Here is a 24,568-nt window from a genome sequence, read left to right on the forward strand (position 1 = left end):
AGCATACGTTGGCAGCTGTTACTTTTCTCTTGTCGTTGCCAAGCATGGAATGTCTCCTACTGTAGGAAAGTACCATCTTGCCTGGCATGTTACCCCCATTTTTCACTGTATATATGTTGTTTTAGTTGTATGTGTCACTGGGACCCTGTTCACCAGGGCCCCAGTGCTCATAAGTGTGCCTGAATGTGTTACCTGTGTAGTGACTAACTGTCTCACTGAGGCTCTGCTAATCAGAACCTCAGTGGTTATGCTCTCTCATTTCTTTCTAAATTGTCACTAACAGGCTAGTGACCAATTTTACCAATTTACATTGGCTTACTGGAACACCCTTATAATTCCCTAGTATATGGTACTGAGGTACCCAGGGTATTGGGGTTCCAGGAGATCCCTATGGGCTGCAGCATTTCTTTTGCCACCCATAGGGAGCTCTGACCATTCTTACACAGGCCTGCCACTGCAGCCTGAGTGAAATAACGTCCACGTTATTTCGCAACCATTTTACACTGCACTTAATTAACTTATAAGTAACCTATATGTCTAACCTTTACCTGGTAAAGGTTAGGTGCAAAATTACTTAGTGTGAGGGCACCCTGGCACTAGCCAAGGTGCCCCCACATTGTTCAGGGCCCATTCCCTGAACTTAGTGAGTGCGGGGACACCATTACACGCGTGCACTACATATAGGTCACTACCTATATGTAGCTTCACAATGGTAACTCCGAATATGGCCATGTAACATGTCTATGATCATGGAATTGCCCCCTCTATACCATCCTGGCACAGTTGGCACAATCCCATGATCCCAGTGGTCTGTAGCACAGACCCTGGTACTGCCAAACTGCCTTTGCTGGGGTTTCACTGCAGCTGCTGCCAACCCCTCAGACAGGTTTCTGCCCTCCTGGGGTCAAGCCAGGCTTGTCCCAGGATGGCAGAACAAAGGACTTCCTCTGAGAGAGGGTGTTACACCCTCTCCCTTTGGAAAATGGTGTGAAGGCAGGAGAGGAGTAGCCTCCCCCAGCCTCTGGAAATGCTTTCTTGGGCACAGATGTGCCCAATTCTGCATAAGCCAGTCTACACCGGTTCAGGGGACCCTTAGCCCTGCTCTGGCGCGAAACTGGACAAAGGAAAGGGGAGTGACCACTCCCCTGACCTGCACCTCCCCTGGGAGGTGTCCATAGCTCCTCCAGTGTGCTCCAGACCTCTGCCATCTTGGAAACAGAGGTGCTGCTGGCACACTGGACTGCTCTGAGTGGCCAGTGCCACCAGGTGACGTCAGAGACTCCTTGTGATAGGCTCCTTCAGGTGTTGCTAGCCTATCCTCTCTCCTAAGTAGCCAAACCCTCTTTTCTGGCTATTTAGGGTCTCTGTCTCTGGGGAAACTTTAGATAACGAATGCAAGAGCTCATCCGAGTTCCTCTGCATCTCTCTCTTCACCTTCTGCCAAGGAATCGACTGCTGACCGCGCTGGAAGCCTGCAACACTGCAACAAAGTAGCTAAGACGACTACTGCAACACTGTAACGCTGATCCTGCCGCCTTCTCGACTGTGTTCCTGGTGGTGCATGCTGTGGGGGTAGTCTGCCTCCTCTCTGCACTAGAAGCTCCGAAGAAATCTCCCGTGGGTCGACGGAATCTTCCCCCTGCAACCGCAGGCACCAAAATGCTGCATTACCGGTCCCTTGGGTCTCCTCTCAGCACGACGAGCGAGGTCCCTCGAATCCAGCAACTCTGTCCAAGTGACGCCCACAGTCCAGTGACTCTTCAGTCCAAGTTTGGTGGAGGTAAGTCCTTGCCTCACCTCGCTAGACGGCATTGCTGGGAACCGCGACTTTTGCAGCTACTCCGACCCCTGTGCACTTCCGGCGGAAATCCTTCGTGCACAGCCAAGCCTAGGTCCACAGCACTCTAACCTGCATTGCACGACTTTCTAAGTTGGTCTCCGGCGACGTGGGACTCCTTTGTGTAACTTCGGGTGAGCACTGTTTCACGCATCCTCGTAGTGCCTGTTTCTGGCACTTCTCCGGGTGCTACCTGCTGCTGAGAGGGCTCCTTGTCTTGCTCGACGTCCCCTCTACCTCCTGGTCCAATTTGCGACCTCCTGGTCCTTCCTGGGCCACAGCAGCGTCCAAAAACGCTAACCGCACGATTTGCAGCTAGCAAGGCTTGTTGGCGTTCTTTCGGCGGGAAAACACTTCTGCACGACTCTCCACAGCGAGAGGGATCCGTCCACCAAAGGGGAAGTCTCTAGCCCTTTTCGTTCCTGCAGAAACCTCAGCTTCTTCTGTCCAGTAGAAGCTTCTTTGCACCCACAGCTGGCATTTCCTGGGCATATGCCCATCTCCGACTTGCTTGTGACTTTTGGACTTGGTCCCCTTGTTCCACAGGTACCCTAGATTGGAAATCCATTGTTGTTGCATTGTTGGTTTGTGTCTTTCCTGCATTATTCCTCTAACACGACTTCTTTGTCCTTAGGGGAACTTTAGTGCACTTTGCACTCACTTTTCAGGGTCTTGGGGAGGGTTATTTTTCTAACTCTCACTATTTTCTAATAGTCCCAGCGACCCTCTACAAGGTCACATAGGTTTGGGGTCCATTCGTGGTTCGCATTCCACTTTTGGAGTATATGGTTTGTGTTGCCCCTATCCCTATGTGTCCCTATTGCATCCTATTGTAACTATACATTGTTTGCACTGTTTTCTAAGACTATACTGCATATTTTTGCTATTGTGTATATATATCTTGTGTATATTTCCTATCCTCTCACTGAGGGTACACTCTAAGATACTTTGGCATATTGTCATAAAAATAAAGTACCTTTATTTTTAGTATAACTGTGTATTGTGTTTTCTTATGATATTGTGCAAGTGACACTTGTGGTACTGTAGTAGCTTCACACGTCTCCTAGTTCAGCCTAAGCTGCTCTGCTAAGCTACCATTATCTATCAGCCTAAGCTGCTAGACACCCTATACACTAATAAGGGATAACTGGGCCTGGTGCAAGATGCAAATACCCCTTGGTACTCACTACAAGCCAGCCCAGCCTCCTACACCTACACTATCCACCTTTCATTATTTTTCATTTTGTCATCCGTTAACTTCCATTCAATTAGATCAGTAGCCCTCCACCAGTAATCCTTCAGCACCGGGAAATCCCAGCAAGTACCAGTACATGCTGTAAATAAACTAACATTACTTTAATCCTAACCCTATTTTTTTTATTTTTGAACTAAATATCTTAACGTTAGCCCTCATACTAACTTAAAGTAAGTAAACTTGACCTAAATGCAGTGCTATTAGTGGTATTTTTCGTAGTGGTAATTTCGATGTGCTTAACGTACTATGTATCACCATAGCTTTTTAATATAGAGGATGTGCTCTTCAGCAACACCAACAACAGAAACTAAACCGCAGAGTAAGGGTACCTGTAAGAATGAAGCAGTACCTTGCCATGAAACACAATTGCTTCAAAAATTGCAGCAAAAATAAAAGGTCAGGATTTATTTTGTTGCTGATAGATTCTAATGTGCTACAGCCAGTGTTGGGCATCGTTAAAATGAATGCAAGTGTCTCCTGATATATAGCAGGTTGGTAGCTGAAGCATATGGCGCTGGGTTCAGTTTGAGAGTCTTTTTGTTTTAAGACCTTTATTCAGACCGGATCTCAAAATGTTATTATTGGCTCTATGCACGTTGTGCACCCTGTGTAATTAAGCGTCTCTTACCACACTGTTTTTTCAAATGGGCATGGAGTTCACTGCAATGAATTAATGTTCACTTCTGTCCCTTGGGGATAGGGCTAGTAGCCTGAGTCATTGGATATACTCATCAACCCCAAATGAAAACCAGAACCTCAAGCTGATTTATGCAGCTTTCACAAGGACGGAGATGAATACCTACATGGTATAAATGAAATGGCCCATAATCAATGTAATATGCCTGCTAATAGGCTAATACGCTACCACTGCTTGGTGTGCTGTTACATAGTGTCTGGGCGCACATGCTAGGAATCTGTCCTACAAAAGCTAGTTACCTGCTTGATTTGAAAGTAACTCGAGACAGACAAACATCACAACCTTTCTTCCCCAAATGTTCAACAGTGGTCATTGATTCTGTACTGATGATACCCGTTAAAGAACAAGGGACAGAATTCATTGATCAACAATATGCCCAGAGATGAAAGTCCAAGAATGATTACCACAATAAACTTAAATGAATGTGATTAAATTGGATTTTACAATATCTCGTTTCCTCTCATAAAGGCTAACCTCAGGAGACATTAAGAAGCAAGCATTCGCAAAGGCGCCGCTTGCCAGACCTTTGGCTTTGTCAGTGCTTGTTTTGCTTTGCCATGGTTTTTTCCAAACTTTGGTGGACAACCTGCCTGGGTCCCATCAATCCGAAAAAATAAATATGGCTAAAACCAAAATTAATATATAAATATTTTTTGTTTCAACAAGCACATATTGCTATAGTAGTCCCTAGCACTGAATGGAACTTTTTTGTGTGTGTAAGTGTTCCTTGTTAACGGGCAGAATGTCATCACTCGCAGTGAAGTTAGCCAATGGCCGAAGCGGGCTGAACTATTGCCCTTTGATTTATGCTGTAATGAGCAAAAGAAAAATGTGAATGATTCAATAACAGAATAAGGGCAGGAGAGTGCTGACTGAAAGTCCTTATACGTAAGTATATTATACCAAATCTGAAAATTACTGTTATTTCCTCCTTGATGATGAATGTTAAATGGAACTCCCAGCGAATAATTAAAATCAAGTAGCAGAATACAGTTGTCCATACTATCCTGTTAGTTGCAAAATGTACTTATTTCTTCACCAGTAACCACTTTGGACAGAAGTCACTTAATAGAAATAACCACATATGCACAAAAGCCACTTGGCATACTGTTGGCATGTGTACTAATTTTACTCCTTAATGTTTTGTACCAAGGAATAGAACATAAAAAGTGAGAAAACCTGTCTAGATGTACAAGGAATGGGATAAGGCCGGTTCATAGAAGTAGACATTAGATAATGTAAATGTAATTTGAATTTTATACCCAGGAATGGAAAGGATCTTCGAATCTTTATAAAAATGGATTTGTGTCTCCCTGGAAAGCTAATAAGAGGGGCATTATATATGGCCAGTGTAAGCTCATAGCTGTTAATTTGAAGTTTGTGGCCTTACAGTTCGACTTCGGATTGGCCTATCCAACCAGTCTAGGTGAAAGGAGTCACTGTTATGATTTTAAAGTTACTATTTATTAGAATGTCCCCTTCGGGTCTTAAATGATCTGCCGATTTTACAGAACAAGGAATCTGAATTCTGCAAACCGCATTGGAGCAGTAACTGGCCTTAAAACAGAGGGTTAGACAAGGCCAGTACAAGCAGAGTCTCAGTAGGAAAGACGGTTGCAAAACAGTGGTAGTACATTCACAGGGGTTATATAGGAGACCGATAAATGGAGGACCGGAAACACACACACATGTATTTTCTTGAGAAAGCAGCGTGGAAGCTACAGAACGAGTTGGCTGTGACTTAAGATGATTGTGGTACAATACCATTATTTGTAATGAACATTGATGAAGAATAATAAAAATTGATGAAGCCCAATAAAACTTTAATTTAGTTTTGAAAATGACTCAGAAACGTTTACTTAGTAATGTGTACTTGATGCTACCGACCCACTTTTTTATGGCTTCATCCATGGCCACAGTGTCCCTTTTGATTGAATGTAGGCACACAGCATTTGCCCCAGAGCTTGGATAAGATTGTGCTCACCTGTTCAGTTGAAGGAAGGCTCAGCAGCCGTATATAATTGAATATCTGCAGGTTGTACTGCACATGGAGGTAAACAGAGTGAGCAACTATTTTTACCACCGTAGTCAGTGTTTAATTTCTAAAATTAAAATTACAAGAGCCTATTTGTTCTTTGGCAGCCCGTGGAGCTCATTAGACTCGATTCCACCTCATGCCTCTTTATTCCACCACCTTTATCTGCCTTTCTCATTATTTTGCTACATCACAAAATAAAATGATGGAAGGAGTGTTGAACCTTTTCAGACACTCACCCCCCCCAGTGACAGATCTGGGTTTAAGCCATTGTATTCTTGCTCGCCACGTCACCCCAGTTTGGACCCAGCTAAATGCAAATCAGCTTTGACCCTGCTCCCTATGGGAAAAGTCCAGCCAGAACTGCCAGGACAGGTCCTCCCTTTATTTTGTGATGTTGCTATGTGCACTCTAAGTGGTTAAGGTATGCCCAGACGTGGGGTCCCTTGCTTGCTGCGCCACTGGATTCAAGAAAGCCTTGATGATGGAGGGGTGCTACTCCTAAACCGGTACCAGGATGCTTGTTTCTGGTCCTGGGAGGACTGGCTTGGCAGTTTGGGCTGAACGGTTCCCATAGGGAGCAAGGTCAAGACTGGTCCGACACCCTACCCCTTTATCTCACTCTTGCAGTTTCCTGCTTTTCCCTTTCTCATGTTTTTTCCATCTTTCTCTTACTCCTTCTTTCACCGTTATGTTTTTCTCTCTCTTGGTGTGTTAATCAGTGTCTGATAACGAAAGAAAAGTATTAGTCCCCAAAAGAGTGCAGTACTAAGCACTCTGCAGTCACTCGTGATTGTGACAGATTTCAGCATTGAAACATCCAGAGACTTAACTGCCTCAGCTTGAAACGCTTATTGGCTGAGAAATATTGCAACCTGTGCAACCTGAAAAGGGCTGACAATGACAACTCTGTAATCTGATAAAAGAAAGCTGCCCATGTGCATCCAAAGAGAAGTATAAGAAATCCTTTTTTATAATAAATGTTAGCAAATTGGCCTGTACTTGGAATACTGCGTTAACATCTGTGAATAGGTACCCTACACTCTCCCTGTTTTAATGGCTCCTGTGGCTGCATCAAAATGATGATCTGTTTCAGAAAGAGCACTGCCTCCAAATACTTGAAGTCTGAATGACCATGGCAGCTGAAATAAACAAGCATTTGCAATGCAATGGGTCTCGCGTTTGCTTGAGTTAAAACTATTAGCATTGTACACTCGTAACCGGACTTTTCTTGCCACATAAACTGAATATGAAAAGTAAAACAGTTTTACATAAGTGAGCCGACGGCCACCATGAGTGCAAAGCAGACACACAAAAGGAGACAGAAGTTCGCTTGCAGTGAAACGTATCAGCAAAAGTGCAGTTATCCATGTAACAGGGTCGATGTCATGCAAAAAAAAAAGCGCTTGATTACTGCCCAGTGAGATTGCGCAGTGTAGGTAACAAAGAGAAAAAGTAGTTCAGAAACCATACGGAAAACATGGAGCCTCATAAGTTTGCAGTAGTTGCCCGGTACCCTAGAGAAGGGCTAAACACCGGAAAAGGCATGACCTAGGCATACCTTTCACTAATGAAATCACGCAAATTTTAAAAGGCAAGCACACAAACCAACCAAACTGATGGGCGTGGTTAAAAGCCCACAGAGAGATTACACCAGAGCCCTTTGCGTGTTCCACTCCACCCTAAGAAAATCTAGGCCAGCTTTTAATACTCCCAGGCTTCCACATTATGCTCTTCATAAGCATAACTCCCTAGTACAGCCAAATGTTGCTATTTCTTCTTCTAGGACCTCTTTAAAATCCATTATTTAAAAACCTTTGCCTCATATTTGTATGCAAGGGCCAACACAAGGTGAGCGGATTTTCCATGCAGTCTATGCCTGCAAGCTTGCAGTTCTCTCTGTATATCCCTTTATGCTTGTGCAGTCATCAGGTGATATTATAGTCTTTGTTCCTGTTTGTGTACACATTGGGTGTTAAGTGAGTTCATTTGATCAGACACACTAGAAAACTATGATTTGTTTGGTTGTCATGGAGTCAGTCATCATAGCTCTTATGCTTGTCACATCACATTCATAAGGGCAGTGTATTAACTCTATCAGAGTGTAACAGACTTTGAATATAGCGATGGAAAATCCTATTCAAAGTAATTGTTATACAAATTGAATAACTGGCACCAGTTGTAGAGTTAATTGCTTCCAGCTTACATTGCTAGTTGACAGTCGTAAATGGCAACTACTGAGATCAGAGTTAATTTCATTTTCATTATTTCATTGCAGCTGAAAACAAGAAAGAAGCAGACCCATCGGATGATGTCATTTTTGTATCTGAACTCATCCCTACACCTGAGCAAAAGGCTCTTGCAGAAAGTCTTCAATTACCTGTCACTTTCTTCTGTTACAAGAATAGACCAGACTACACTAGTGATGATGAACCAGATGGTAAATATGTGTATATTTTTGTAATAAAATGTTTTTTAGAAGACACACTTTTATAAGGAAACATTTGGGTGGAAAGAACAGTTAAATGGTAGGAACTTAAACGGGCCAACATAGTATTTGTTATGGGTATAAATTAAATTCTAGTACTTAAAGTACTTCCTGAAATGCCCTGGATGACGACAGAAAGTAAGTCATTTGGGCCTTTGATCATGTTCCAGTGATAACAGTCCAGATAATAAGGAAGTTCCTGACTGTCTGATATAGCCTGGAACACTCAACTTGCTGCACACATCTCATCAACAGTTTTCTTACCAGTATACTCTAAGCAGTTACTTTGTCTGTCCTCCTTTACCTTTAGTGTGCTTAACCTTCTAGTCCCCTGTAAGCTGTAAATTGCACATTTCTTTAAAAATCTAATAAGTAATGCTGCATTTCTTCTAACTTCTGCTTTCTCATTTTTGCTCATGTTTCCCTTGTCAGTCTGTAATACTCATAAAAAGCTGCCTTAGGAAAAAAACACAAAAATTACATTATTTTTTATAAGTATTGAAAATATTTTTCAACTGATTGCGGTCAAAATTCATGAAGACTTCCTATAAAAATGGTTATTAGGATAAATATGCAATGCACCTGTTCATATTTTAGGAAATTGTCCATGTGTTTGATATTATCTTAAACCCAAGTCATTAAATCAGTAGCAAAAACCCCTCTCACTATTGGTTTGAAGTGTGCTGCGATGCAAGCTGGTTTATTAAATTCAGTCGCTAAGTGAGCTGTAATTTCTAAAGGGAACTCGTATCTGGATTAGTGGGTATGTAATATAAACAGTGTATGAAATCAAAAAGTCAGATTGTTTTCAAGAATACAGCAACCAACAATAGCACAAGCAAAATAGTTTTTTAAAAATGTTACCACTTAAGCCTATTTCTTTGAGAGAAAAAAAGCTCCATGCTGAGTTAATGTAAAGTAAAAATGTGGCGTGCAGTCTTTTTCAAATGGAATTATGTCCGGGCCCTTTAGTAACACATAAAGGAAAATAGCTACTTAATTTTAGTCATGTGGAATTTGGCAGACATGTTGTGGAATTCTTAGTCCTTTGAGCGGTGGCAGTCTTGTGTTGCTTTACAACATTGTAATTAAGTCCTTATGGCTCCTTGTAAACTTCTCGTCTGCACCGGTTTGTCCTTATGAAGGCTCACTTTAAATCAGTGTCCCTTTTGATTTAAATGAAAAAGGTTGACAGATTGCTGTTTTAATATGTTTTAATTTAACATCAAATGACCGGAAAATCATTGACCACTGTTATTTGTCCTGGGAATTTGTGTGTGTGTGTGTGTGTTGGGGGGGGAGGGGTGTGCACACTCGTGCGTTCTCTGGTCTCCCCTTTTATCCATTTCTCAAATCACATTAGCTCACACAATGTTCTCTCTGTCACTGCCAGGTGGTCTGCTCAGTGTCTAACCAGAAATCTCTTAACTCTGGTTGTTAAATTTTTCCTTCAAATCTAAAGGGTCCCTCCTTAAATAAGGAATCCAGCAGGGTTTTCACAAATTGCAGTACACAGTGAGAGATGTAATGTAAAGCCCTTAGTCTTGCTCTCTGTATCAGATATTGCAAGGGTCACTATAGTTACTGGTGAGGTATACAGAACTCAACTCCTGTGCTTCCTTTCAATCCAAGTATCATGTACATTGATATTCGTACGGTGGTGTGATCAGTAAAGCACCATTGCTTTTCTGTTTCTGTTTTACCCCACTCCACTATTAAGTGCCTGTGTTGCTTGATAGAATCTGATAATCATGGGATCGCTTGGCCTTCCGCAGGCATTGAGTTGCTTTTCTAAATACCTCCACCGTCCCTCTCCCCAGACCCCATTTAAAAATTGTTGAGTTTTAAAATTGTTGAAGCAAGGCGAGTAGTAGTGGATGTGCAAAACAACTACAGAATTTTGGGAAGTATTGTAATTTTGAGAGTACCAGTTCTGCCCAGTCAGGAGGTGTTAGTTATGACACTACTGCAGTTTCCTCAGGATGGTGTTTGGTAATAGCTGGTAGTTCATAGCAGGTATCTGTATTGTGTAATGGTTTGTTTGTATACCTTGGTGAGATGTTGCTCTGGTTGACCATCAGATTGAAAAGAGTATCTGAATTTAGTTTAGTCTGGATATGAGGGTAACAGTAGTGCTTCAGATTTTGTGATGTGAATTTTGAATCCTGAGTTCATACTTAAGGGCTAAGTTCCTTCATCAAAGTAGGTGAGAGAATAGAGGATCTGTGAATGTCTTCTGCAAATATAGTTATTTTTCAATTGTCAGTTCTATCCTGGACCTCTCCAATATAGTCATGTGTCCTATATGGTCCACAAAGAGCTAAATGGCCAAGCCATTTGCTGTTTTTTTTATTTTTATTTGTAAATGTATTTTTTTATTGTTTATTCCATGAATACAGAACAGACAACAGCACAAACAGCCCCCCGTTTGTAGCAACAAACTGTACATGGTACAGTCCTCCTCAGCCTCAAGATTATTCTGCCCGACAAGACTCCAAGCATTCCCCGCAATGTACATCAGGTCCTGGAGCCTCATCACCAGCTCAGCTCACCAGTCTTCCGGCCAGCACAATCCACGTATCTAGTCTAGGAGGGGTATCATACCAAATATCGAAGCCAATAGAGCAACAAGATGAGGGTAAAACAAACTAGAAGATAGACAAGAAAGGCAGGTAAAGTGCGCAAGCCAGGGTGCACCAGCCAACCTCAGCTATGCTCAGACCGTAACACAGTCAGAGGGAGCAAGGAAGAGCATCAGAGCGCGAGCCATCACACATCATTCCGCCTGCTCATTCCTGGACGCCAGGTACTCGCGCAGTGGAGCCCAGATATCCTTCGGCCGAGAGCCTTCAGGCATAAGCTCCCAAAAAATAACCAGCTGATCTTGACAAAAGGCAGCGTCATGCAGCCATTCAGACCCAAGCAGCGCCCGCCCCCTGCCCCAGCACATGGCGACTCTGCGCTTAGCTAGTAGTAAAAGTAGGCCAACCAACCTTCTATGAGGTCCGTTAATCTCATTCACACGCCCAAGCAGCGCAACCCTGGGGGAGATGGGTATCTCTGATCCAGTTACCTCCGCAATCGTGTGCAAAACCTCCACCCAGAAAGCTTGAACCTCTGCGCATTCCCATGCCAGGTATAGGAAACCCGCGTCCGGAGCACGACAACGCTCACAGCACGCATCCGCACGCAGACCCATGGAGTGAAGCCCGCTAGGTGTATGAGATAAGTGATGCAGAAACTTAAAATGCAGCAGCCTCAGCCTATAATTCGGGGACAGTACTCTCATATGGGCGCAGCAGCTCCGCCACGTTGCCTCCATGATAGGTTCACCCACGTCTCTCTCCCATCAGACCCTAGAAGACTCATCAGTGCTACCCCTCTACTGCTGGATGCAATTATACATTTTGGTAACTAGTTTTTGCGGCGACCGCGCACAACACAGCACCTCCAGAGCACGGCATTCTGAGGGTGCCTCCGGTAAGCCTGGGAACCGAGCCCGCAGCATAGCGCCAACCCTGAGAGCATATATCCGCTGCAGCGCAGTTACGCCACTGTCATCGAGTACCTCCGAAAGGGTAATCAGGTGACCGTCCACAAACTAATCTCCTAGCTCCGTTAAGCCTGCATCCTGAAGAAATCCGCGCACGCCACCGTACTGGAACATCTGGGCATCGGCAACCGCCATAACGGGCAGCGAAGAAGCAAACGGTGTATCAACACCTGAACACTGCATCAGCATCCCCCAAGCTCTCGCCGTACATGCCACCATGTCGACTCCCTTAGGTCGAGGCCGAGCCCGGCCCGAGCACTCGCACCAACCCATCCGGCCACATTGCATCGCTTTCCGGTGCCAGATGTGGTAGATCTAGAATCCGATGTAACCAATAGTATGCAAAGTGCGCTTGTGCACAGTAATAGTATAACTCCAAATCTGGAGCGGCAAGCCCACCCAACTCGAACGGCAGCGTCAGCCTCTCCCAAGAAATGCGAGGCTGGCTTCCCGCCCATACCAAGCGAATCAGTGCAGAGCTTAGGCGCCGCAGGAAAACCCTTGTGAGCTGAAGCGGGAGGTTAACAAAGAGATACAGGAATTTAGGAAGAACCACCATCTTCACAATAGCAATACGCCCAATCAACGAGAGCGGTAAGGCCCGCCAAGCCTCGATCTTCTCCTCCAGCCACGTCATTGCAGCACCGTAATTAGCCAGCCAAAGGGTGTCAACATCACAACTCAACTGGACCCCCAGATAACGCACCGGGCCCTCCGCCCAGGCTATGGGATACCGCGAGTCGAACTTCGCCACACTCTTAGTTAAAGGCAGGACCACCGACTTCGACCAATTGATCGTGATGCCGGAGAAGGTGCCAAAATGCACGATCTCGTCCAGCAAGATGTCTAGATTCCGATCAGGATTCCGCACATATAGCGCAATATCATCAGCATACATAGACACCAAGACGGGCCTCTGTCGGAACAGCAAACCTCTATCGTTATGTTTCTGTCGCAGCCCCGCCGCCAGAGGCTCCATCGCCACCGAGAAGAGTAGCGGGGACAATGGGCAACCCTGACACTTACCACGAGCAACAGGAAATAGGGCCGACACGCACCCGTTTAATCGCAGCAGAGCAGTGGACATAGTGTACAATAATCTAATCAACTGCACAAAGCGCGCGCCGAGACCCACCCGGGCCAGTAGCGTGAACATATACTCCCATGCTAGAGAATCAAAAGCCTTGGTGGCATCTAAAAACACTGCCGCTGCCCTGTCATCCACCTCCATCGAGCTTGCAACCGCGAAGAATGTGCCCAAGTTGTGACATGTAGACCTCCCAGGTACAAATCCCGACTGATCCGGGAGCACCAGTCTAGGAAGCAGCGGCTGCAAACGTGCCACAATCATTTTAGCCTGGATTTTGTTATCAGTATTGATCATAGAGAGTGAACGATACGAGTCACAGCGGGCCGGGTTCTTTCCAGGTTTGAGAATCGTGACTATCAGAGCCTCCAGGAGCGAAGCAGGAAGGATCCCAGTCTCCAACGACTCCGCGTATGCCTCCAAGAGGGAGGGGCAAGAATATCCGCATATTCCTTATAAAACGTGGGAGTCAAATCATCGGTACCAGGAGATTTATCACCAGGAAGGCCGCGGATCGCCGCAGTCACCTCCTCCACGGAGAAACAGGACATCCAAATACAACCTGTGAGCCTCGTCAAACCACACTAACGCAACATCATCAAAATACGCCTGCGCCGCCGCCACGTCTAAACCCTCTGGAGCAGCATACAGCTGCACAAAATACTCTGTAAAAACTTGCATAACGCCATTTGTCCCAGTCACACTCTCGTCCTCAGTCCCCACAACCTCAGTGACATAATTACTTGCCAAGAGCCTGCGCAGCATATCAGCAAGTGTGCGCCCAGCCCTCTCCCCCTCTCCATTACGGCGGGCCCGGGTGTGCCTCCCCATGAAACAGACCTCCCTGAGGGAGGCCTCTTCGTACAAGGACACCTCTCGTCAGAGCTCCGCCAGTACCTCGCCCAACCAACTCTCCGCCAGACGCCGCTACAACTCCACGATCCTCCCCTCCAGATCAGCCATTTCCCGCCGCAAGGTCCTCAATATTCCATGCTGTTTCGAGAGGCATATCCCCACAATGACCACCTTAAATGCCTCCCATAATGTACCCGCCGACCTCACCGAACCCCCATTTTCAGCAAAGAACAGCACAATAGCCTTGCGCACCTCCGCACGAAAGGCCGCATCGCGAAGCGCCCCACAGGGCAACCTCCACATGAACGACCGGCCCATCTCGCTGGGTATCTCCAACACTAACCTGACCGGAGAGTGGTCCGACAAAGTGCGAGCGAGATGATCTACCGATCTCGTCCAAACCTCCACGTCTCTCGTGCCCAACCAGCGATCAATACGGGACCAGCTACAGTGGACGTAATTCACACACGTACCCTCTCTAACATCTCTGTGCATCTGCCTCCACAGATCTACTAAAGCGCCACTCTGCATCACTGCCGCCAGCGCCTTCGCTGCTGCTACATGCTGCACTCTAGCCACACTCTTGCGATCCATCCTTGAATCCAGGATCGCATTAAAATCGCCACCCCAAAACACTGCACCAGCACCCAGCAACTCCACCAAACGCTTGACAACAGAAAATCCTATTGGAAGGCCTCACATTCCCTTAGTGTAGAGTATAATAGTGGTGCTCAATACATTCCAAAAATGCCTGTCGTCAAACATGTATTATGGGACAAGCTAGCCTGTACCAACAAACTATAACTAAAAAATGAACGGAGCACTCCTTAAATAATTAATTTAAATTCCTAACTGTGTAAATGGAATCAAACATTATGTCACAAAATACTGTAAATGCACATGAAGTAATAGACGGAGATGACATTAGTGTGTGATGGTTCCAAGACTGTGCTGTTTCGGTTACCAATTTTAATACAAAAAATAACTAAGTATAAAGCAATAACTATAGAGCAAACAAAAATACATAAATATCACAAAAATGTCACAAACACATCGAAATAAGAACATAAATACCACACATTTAACATAAATCCTCTAATCCAGTTAAAGACAGATGTTCTTCCAAAAAAGCTCAAAGTCAAAGCACCAAATTCCAATCAGTCCATAGAAAATAATGTGCAATGTCCAATTAGTTGACTTTGGGCAGTGAAAACTCTTGTACTCCAGTATAAGCAGATTGATTTGCAAATTTCCGATCACATTCAGCCGACACGTGTTTCGTCCTGTGAGGGACTTTACCAAGGCTGACAAAAACAAATCCTATCAATCTTTATAATCACTTATTTTGTATTCCTACTTCAAATAATCTCAACCATAATCTTAAAATCAGAATATGTAATCTCTTTCACTAAGAACCGCCACATGCATGTGAAATTGTTAAAACCATAACAAGTGCAGGTACCGTAACTCCTACATCAAAGTACCACAGTCATCCCATCAAGTACATATACATTAGGAACAAATGGAAACCAACATAATCATTTTATTTTGGTGACCAAAGAGAGACCCTCTTTGTCTAAGTTAGCAGTACTAACCTGCATGAGTATAACACGGTTGTTATTTCTCTCTTTGGTCACCAAAATAAAATGATTATTTCTTTTGGAATATAACAATAGAAACACTACTGGGTAAGACTTGGCATGTTGGTTTCCATTTGTTTGCTCTATAGTTATTGCTTTATACTTATTGGTATTTTTTGTATTAACATTGGTAACCAAAACAGCACAGTCTTGGAACCATCACACACTAATGTCATCTCCGTCTATTACTTCATGTGCATTTACAGTATTTTGTGACATAATGTTTGATTCCAACTCCACCAAACGCCACAGCTCTTGGAAAAACTCCGGGTCGTCCACATTCGGACCATAGACCGCAACAAGCCGCAGGCTCTGTCTGACAACATGCCACTCAGCAAGAGATATCTGCCGTTTGGGTCAACAACCACCTTACGGGTGTGCCACTGTAAACCCTTGTGCAGCAAAATTGCCACTCCACGAGCGTAACTCGAGTATGTCGAGCAGTGGGTCTCGCCAATCCACCCTGCCCTCAGTCTGCCCAGCGTTGACGCCACCAGGTGGGTCTCCTGCAGCATACAAATATCAATTCCATGCCGTTTAGTATACGCTGCCACCAGACGCGCCTTCCGCCTGTCGTTGAGCCCACGCACATTCCACGTCAAACATCGGACTGTAGTCACACTATCGGTTCCCATCTCTCCCTCCACATGCATACTGCAAACAGCCAGAAAGCATAGCCCCACCTGCCAAGAGCATGAAAGAAAACAGCAAGAATAACATAGAAAACAGAGAACACACAGCCCAACTGAGCCCACCCCGTCCCCCTCCCACGCGGACCCCCCAATTGGGTCATATCAGAAACCCACCCTCCCAAACCCCAAAACCATCCCTTTAAAACATAGCACAACCATCAGGACTCATCCTAGGGGCGATAGTCGGCCTATTAGCTCTCCACCCAGTATGTACTAGGAGAGGGGGGCACAAGGGCCCAACAGCAAGTTAAACATCGGGCGATCCCATGTGCAGAAACGGATCCTCGCATCCCATCTGCTTCAGCCAGCACCGCCAGCCCAGCAGCGCGCCAACTAGTCATTGTCACTCAAAGCAGCTCTCTCAGATCCAGAGCCATCCAGGGCCCCACAGTCTCCGGCCGCCTAGGCAAGCGTCGAAAAAATGTGGCTGCATGCTTGGAATCCGTGAAATACAGTATCTTTCCCTCATGCCGCACCCTTAACTTAGCAGGGTACAGCAAGGCGAATCTGACCCCTGCCTGATTCAGCAGTCGCTTGGTCGGCAAAAAGGTGCGGTGCAACGCCTGCACGCCTGGGGTATAATCAGGGAAGAAGCTGAGTTCTGAGTTTTTATACACCAGCGGCTTCCTCTCCCTCACCAGGCGAAGGACAGTATCTCGATCTCGATAGTTCAATAGGCGCGCTATGATTGGTCGCAGAGGGGTACCTGGCGGAGGCCGAAGCCCCAGAGACCTATGCGCCCTTTCGACCACCAGCATCCGGGAGAGCTCGCCTGCAAACAGATCCGACAGCATGCTCTCCACAAAGTCCTCCATGCTGGCCATATCGGTGGCCTTCAGCAGCCCAACGATGCGAATATTGTTGCGGCGCGACCTCGCCTCCAAGTCCTCGTTTTTATTCCGTATCACCTCCAAAATGCACTCCATTTGCGCGATCTGGTCTCTGTCCCCCCTACGTGCGTCCTCCATCTCCGATGCCCGCGACTCCAGAACCTCAAATCTGGAATCATGATCGTCAACACGAGCTTTGATGTGGTCCAGCTGTTCAGTCACATGGTCCAGCTTCGCGTCAATGCCAGCCAGACTATTCTTGAGCTCTAAAAACATGGACCTCACTGACTCCTCTGAGCTTCCCTCCTCGGCTCCGTCACTACAGGTCTACGGAAAACAGAAGCCCCACTTCCCTTTTTCCCACCATCGAAGGTGAGCTTTGCCTGGCGCTGATCAGCCCTGCCCATGACTCCAGCACAATCTGTAACCGACTCCTCCACACAAAAAAAGGAATGATAGGTATCCAGGTCAAGGGACGTCCACTAGCAAGCAGCCCCTTCGCAGCCACTCAGGTCTCGCCTCACCAGTCTGCCAGGCGGCGTATAGGGCAGCAGACGAGCGCCCAGGCACCCCCCCACAGCAGTCCAATCCGCTCCAGGGCAGCAAGTCCTCCGTATGCGGGACAGGGTCAGGTCCCCAAGCAAGGACCAGCACAGCAGTGCGGGGGTCCCCCACTAAGCTCCGGGCCCCCAGTCAGTCACCACCAGCCTGGCCTGACCCTCCCGGACCAGGTCGCCTCCTCCTGCTCTCCAAGCCCAGCGCCACGACTGTTCCAGCCGCACTCAAGCAGCCCCGCACATGACCGCCGTCCCAGGTCTTCCAAAAGCACCTCACTCCTCGGGGTGCTCGCCAGTGCCGCTCCTCCAGGCTCCTTTACCTAGTGGCGCGCCAACAGCGGGAACCGGCGCCCAGCAGAAGCCTCCCGGGCCTCCAAGGCGACCCAAACTCCTCGCGAAGGCAGTCCACTACCCACTCCCAAGCCCAGCTCCGCCCGCGCCACCAGGCCGCGGGGCGCTAAGGTCACAGGGGCCACGAGGGCCGCAGCTTGATCTAGCCGATGAGGCTCCTTTCCTTCCAGGGACAAAAGGCCCCCAAAGTATTCACCCGCTCCCGGCACTGAAAAAACGCCCGGAGTGTCGCTTCTCGGGAGCTCCGACCACCAGAACGTGCGCGCCTCAATACCGTGCCGCGCAGCTTAGGCCTCCTCCTGCGAACGAGGAACTCTGGTGCCGCGAAGGCCACGGCTCGGTCTAGCCGCCGAGGCCCCTCTCCATCCAATACCGATCTCCGGTGCCAGCCCCCACTGCGGGCCACCGCCGCATCCAACACGGCGACGAGGTTCTCACGGGTCCACACCCCAGTCCGCCGCCACCAGCATCGCCCTTTAGGGGAAATTAAAGGATAATCGGCCCACGGCCCGGCAGAGCCTCACAGAGTGCCGGCCATCTTGCTCAGCAGCCAGGCCACGCCCCCCATTTGCGGTCTTGAGTATCTCTTAAAAGTCCTTATGCACCAACAGAATGACGCCAAAATATCTATTATCAAAAATTTTTGTTTTAGTAAAAAGTAAGCATAATACCTACTACTAAAATATCGATTGTGAATAATATAAAAAGTTTATAAATGTCTGCTACAGTATTATTCAAACAAAATGTAACAATCTCTCTACAAAGTGTCCCAAGGTATTGTTAGAACAGTGTAAACCTTTCTTTCAAATACTAATTAAAGCATTACATTTTTTTCCAAAATATAAATAATGGTTAACATACGTTTCTAAACAAACGCAGACCAAATAACATTTATATTTCATTATTTGAGAAATATATCAAAGGTTTCATATTTATGAAAAATATAAATAAAATGAATATTTCAAAATATATTTATATTAAGCAACTTCTTTTCATCTATATAAATAACATAAATATTTTTAGATATAGAAATGTTAAAATGTATTTTTAAAAAATTCCAATTTGAAAACAAATTGTAGGTAAATAAAAAATGTAGAAACATTTCATATCATTATTGCCTTTTTTTGTTTCACATTGTTGACAGAACCGCATCGAATATACAGTAATAACACTCTGTGTTGGAAGAAGGAAGTCAGATACATTCCAAACCTTGTGTGTGTATCCTTGTGAATAGTTTGTCTACCCCACAATCGGTGTCATCCGAGGGCATCGTGTGGTACTCAAGCAGTGATTGGATTGCCCCAAAGCCAGTGACCCTGTTGATGCTTCTCGGGGTCCAGTTGGTACCCATGTTCACCCTTTCTCTTGCCCTCCAGCCACCCCAACCCCCCAGCTGTCATTTGTGTCTGTCAGTTGATGTCCTCATCCTCCCTACCTAGGTAGGATCAAAGTGGATGGTCATCGGTGTGCGCCTCTAGCCTCTCCAGATAGGTGTCCCAGCTTCCTTGTGGGTCCATCCTTTCACCTGTCATGCATAAGTGTCTGTGGCCCGCTAGATCCACCAGTGCCCATTTACTCATGTCTGTCAGCCGTCGTTTCAGTGGAGGTGCCGGCAGCAGATTTCCAGGCCATGGCACTGAAACTTTTTGCCAAAATCAGTGGAAGATTATGGAAACCCAACACCCCCTTTGTTCTTTCAGTGATGTCTCACATTGAGTAGGCATTGAACAGGGTCCTATGCTAGTACTGTTTGTGACCTCCAAAACAGCCTGCCTAACCTGCACCCAAAGGAGCACAAGGCCACGCACAACCACACCATGTGAGGAAAATCTGCATCTGTTGCGCCACATTAGGGATACGTGTCTGGTGTACCTGGAAACATCCTACCAACCCTCTGTGGGGTAAGATATGTGTAATGTAGCTATTTAAATTGTGTAAGGTGAAAACACGCATTGCACATCACCTGAAAACTCCTAGAAGGCCCCATTGTTTGCCCGAGATGTCTAGTCCAAGCGCGAAGTTTCATCAGTTTGGTAGTTCTGCAGTTGTTCCTGTGGGCCACCGTTGCAGTGCAGATTATAGTTGTGTGATGGCCCTGGTAGAGCACCCCCCACAATCAAAACTGTCTCCAATGATACCCTCAGAAAATGTCATACCTAGTCAGACTCCCACATTCGCCTCATTACATGCCTAAGGGGCGAACACAGTAGGAAGGGGTTCGGTCTGAGCCTGTGATCAAATGACAGGGCTTCAAAAGTATTGATTCCCTCCTCAGTTCCCACATCTGCCCAAGAATTGATTCCCTGCCTCCTCCTAGTCCCTTGTGCGGAATGTGCCCTCAGTCCCACACATTTAGTCATCATCCAGATCGTTAAACTGGGACGCATATGATGTGGAGTGCGAGCCACTGAAGGTGTACAGTCTTCGGACATTGAAGGCTGTTCGCAACAGAACACTGTCTGAATTTCTAGGGGGAGTAGAGACCAAGACCCTATTCCAAAGGGAGCATCCTGATAGTGGATCCAGATTCCCCTCACTTTCGAATGATGGTGCACCAAGTAGCCATCTCATCGGCCACTGTAGTTGGGCCACTGCATAGTAGAATTTGTTGTTGGGCTGCTAACACCTCCCTCCTTCATGGGGGCAGATAGTTTACTGAATGCCTCCTGCCATCGGCCGGTACCCCCATTTCACACTTGTGAGGACGTCTCTCAGATCCCGAAAGAATGATTTCCGTATAATCAGTGGGATGGCCACAAAGAAATACAGTAAACTGGGTAGTGCCAACATTTTGGCGATTCGCCTATCTGCGAAAGTGGTAACACAGTCCAAAAAGGAAGTGAGCTGCGGACAGAGGTCACCGCTTTTTCCCCAGGTTGCCTTCCGTGAGGGAATGTGCCTCATAATATATTTGCACCCCCAAATACTTCATGTAATCAAACTTTCAGGTCAACTCTTGTTTGCGGTAGTGCCTCTCTCTGGTCATTGGGTATTGGAGACAAAGGTAATAGGCAGGAGTTATCCTCGTTAATCTGGAGCTCAGACTTCACCCAAAATCATCTAACACAGCCATAGCTCTTGGTAACACAGTGTGGTCTGCCTTTAAGTAAATCAATGTGTTGTATGCTTATAGAGTTATATTCTAGGGGTGTCCTAGGATCATAAGGCCCCAATGTGGTACAAGGTCTCACATCATGCATGCTAAGGGTTCTATGGCCAGGGTGAACAATTACGGAGACAGGACTGCCCTGTCTAGTGCCTCTAGCCACCTAGAATGACCCTGATATCACTTCCCTAGTGTGTACCCAGGCAACCGGTCCAGTGTATAGCACTGGCACCATCTAAGGAAGGGTGGTCCAAACCCCATATGTGCTGAGACCACCATAAGGTAAGGCCTTCCATCAAGGGAGGTAGCCCAGCCCACCATCCCTGTACGTCTCACCCAGTCGTAGTGTAGAACAACTGCTGCAGGTTAATGAACGTTTTGCGCCCAGGTATAAAACTGTTTTGGTCCGATTGCCCAAGAACCTTGTAGTCGAGGTTTAAGAGGGACAGAGGGCAATAGGACTTTACATTTATGGGATCACACTCAAGTTTGGGAAGGACAACAATTACTGCTTCTCTCATGGACATCAATAAGGTCCTATTGGCTACTACTGCCTCCTACACCTCCTGTAGCCGAGGGGCCAACTGAGTACAGTAAGGTGGATAGAATTCAACCGGGAACCCCTCAGTGCCTGGCACTTTCCTTCGGGTTATCTGTGTTTTTGCCCCTTTCACTTCCTCCAAGATGATCAGACTATCTTTTGTGGCACTGCAGAGGATCAATAGTAGAGGTGCGAATGCATGCTAAGTGGAGGTACCATCAAATCCCACCTCAATGGATTCCTCCTACAGACCTCTATAGTATTCCTCAAACATGCTAATAATCTCCGAGTGTTCACCACTTGTCCCATCCGGAGTCTGAGAACCGCATTCTGGTTTTGTGGAGTCTCGGAGTACAACAACCATGCTAGTATTGGCCGGCTTTGTCCCCATGTTCATGTTTTCACAAGTGAACTTTATAGTCGAAATTGAATAACCTGTCTACTAATGCTCTGTACTTCTTCCGTGTAGCTTGCAGGGTTGCATGCCTGCTATGGTCGATCAGACATTCCCTCTCTAGCCTACCAGTATGATCCTCTGTCACAAGCACTTCTGCGTTCAAGTCCCTACACACACCATGCACTGTCTTTAGACAACTCCTGGAGGGCCACCTTGAAAACATCCCACACAACAATGGAGACCAAGGCCATCCCCTCATTTTCTTGGAAGTAAGTCTATGGCTTCACTGATCTGGGCACTAAATCCTGTATCCTGCAAAGCAGTTGTAGGCTCGCACCAGTTAGGAATCTTCTGCATGGTCCTTCTCAATCTGAACAAGGTCAACAAGGGATAGTCATGCAGTGCTTGCGCGCAGAGAATCTGTGACGCACCATTTTGGATCACAAACGCTGGGGCAGGAGGGCCAAAAATCACATCAAGTCTTGAGTGCAGCGCATGCACCTTAGAGTAGTGGGAGTACTCCCTGTCAAGTGGGTATAAAATTTGCCAGAGCTCCCCTGTCTGCATGTCATGGGCCCAGGAATGCAGATGCTGAGACAGTGTGTGATTGTGTGGAGGGGGGGCGTGGATCTATCTGCTGTCAGGTCTACCCTATTATTATGACCACACAGGAGCGCAGGGTCTGCTGGGTCATAAAGATGTCCGCCTGTCCCGAAGTTGGGATGTAGACAGCCACCAGTGTCAGCGGCAGCCCATCGAGTCCCCCTCTCACTACTGTGTAGTGGCTTTCCGGGTCTGTTATTGCGTGACTGACTGTAGAAGTCACTCCCAGAGCCATCAACACCACCACTCTTGCATAGCTGGAATAAGTCGTGCAAACACCTTGCCACTCCGTCTACTCAGTCTAGTGAGTTCCAGTGTAGTGAGGTGCATCTCTTAGAGACTTAACAAGAGTACCTGGCGCCGCCGGAAATAAGCATAGATCTGGTGTTGCTTGACATATGAGCCCATGCCTCTCATGTTCTATGTGAGTAGTCTGTATTCCTGCAATACCATAAGCACGTAAACCTGTGTCCTGAGGGCAACCCCAAGTGTAGAGACCAAGGGGCTAGTATCAGCTCATGCAACCACACATGCGGGTACCCAAACATAAACCCCCAAGCTCCCTTCCACAGGCCGTGGTGCAATGTCCAGCCACAAACAGTGTTTGAAGCATTTAAAGGAAAAGTTCAGTGAGTGGTCTGGGGTAATACCTGGCAACCAAAGTGTGTGTCAATAGAACCCATTGTGTCCCCAGATGCCCTGTTGAGAATAAGACCCATCTCACCCCAATGCCAAAGTACATAAAAAAACACTGCAATGTAATCCAAGACAGTTGCAACATCAGCCATTTAAGCATCTCCCAGAACCAGAAAAAAGATATGTCAACCACAGTCTTCAAAGGAGATCAGTCATCAGAGTAACCAGGCTGCCAAACTAACTCTCCCCACCCACAACCCTCGGGTCCCTCGGGGAGCACCTTCAGTTAAGGACTCCCATGCCCCCTCAATCCCCTTGGTCGCTTACCCCCAAGTAAGGATCCATCAGGAACATCCATAACACGGGGAGCGGGGCATGCGATGAGGCGTGACTCACCATTATAGTCCACAGTTGCCTTTCAGTAGTGCAGTAATGCAGGTAATTTCCGCTACCCGACGGTTCGCAGCCACTCACCTGCCAGAACATCTCAGCAGGGGGCTTTCGGCTGTTGGTGTCACTCAGCACATTCCCTTAACTCACACCTGTGCTAAGGCAGTGGGCAGCAGTGGGAGGTCTCCAGCACCCGATGGTTCGCAGCCACTCACCTGCCAGAACATCTCAGCAGGGGGCTTTCGGCTGGTGGTGTCACTCAGCACATTCCCTTAACTCACACCTGTGCTAAGGCAGTGGGCAGCAGTGGGAGGTCTCCAGCAGTAATCATGAGCTGCAACACAGGCAGCAAGGAGTTAGTGTTCCCAGAGTTCGGGCTGCATCCTGTAAAGCTATGGCAAGGAAGGCCCCTCAATGGCAGGGAAGCACGTGACTAAGAACTGAAATGCAGGTGGCTAGCAGGGCTTGGGCTGAAAGGCCCGTGGCAAAGTTAGCACTGCGGGAGGGGAGGGGCCAACTCACCACTCCGGTCTACAGCCTCCTCTCTTGATGGATGGGTGCCCTGGGCACTCCCTCTGTGGGTAGAGGCTGCACTGGAGCGTACCATGCGTCTTCCTAATTGCTTTGGGGAGCCTCCTGTTCATCTGCCAAGGACAGGGGGTTCCCCCCCCCCCCGGTCACTGCTGGCCAAGTTGCGGACAGTCCCACTGCCATCAACACTGAAGTGAGCCCACTCCAATTCTTGTTGCCAGGGCTCCAACTACATCCATGCGGCAGCAGTGCCTGGGGTATCTATTACATTGGTGGAGGAGGGTATCGGGTCCCCATGAGGGTTAAGAGTGTTGCGGTGCCAGGCGAGAGATCACTACTATGCGACTGCTCTTGCTGCCGTCCTGGCCACGCCACCAAACATTTAATAGTTAAAAAAAAAACATGAAGATCAATCTTATATCTCAAGAGGCACCCCATGCAACCATTATAAATAACATGAATAATATCTCAATAAAAATCAAAACTT

General features: G+C 46.9%; 1 protein-coding gene across 2 annotated transcripts in view; it reads left to right on the top strand.

Annotated features, from left to right (window-relative positions):
• Positions 1-24,568, top strand: part of LOC138250080 (E3 SUMO-protein ligase RanBP2-like) — an 894,326-nt gene that overhangs the window by 606,945 nt on the left and 262,813 nt on the right. For both annotated transcript variants that reach the window (XM_069204480.1, XM_069204481.1), the window contains exon 21: positions 8,103-8,264. In XM_069204480.1, coding sequence (XP_069060581.1) covers positions 8,103-8,264 — 162 coding nt within the window. The remainder of the gene's footprint in view (positions 1-8,102; positions 8,265-24,568) is intronic.

This window comes from Pleurodeles waltl, chromosome 8, assembly GCF_031143425.1.
Source record: "Pleurodeles waltl isolate 20211129_DDA chromosome 8, aPleWal1.hap1.20221129, whole genome shotgun sequence".
Lineage (NCBI taxonomy): Eukaryota > Metazoa > Chordata > Amphibia > Caudata > Salamandridae > Pleurodeles > Pleurodeles waltl.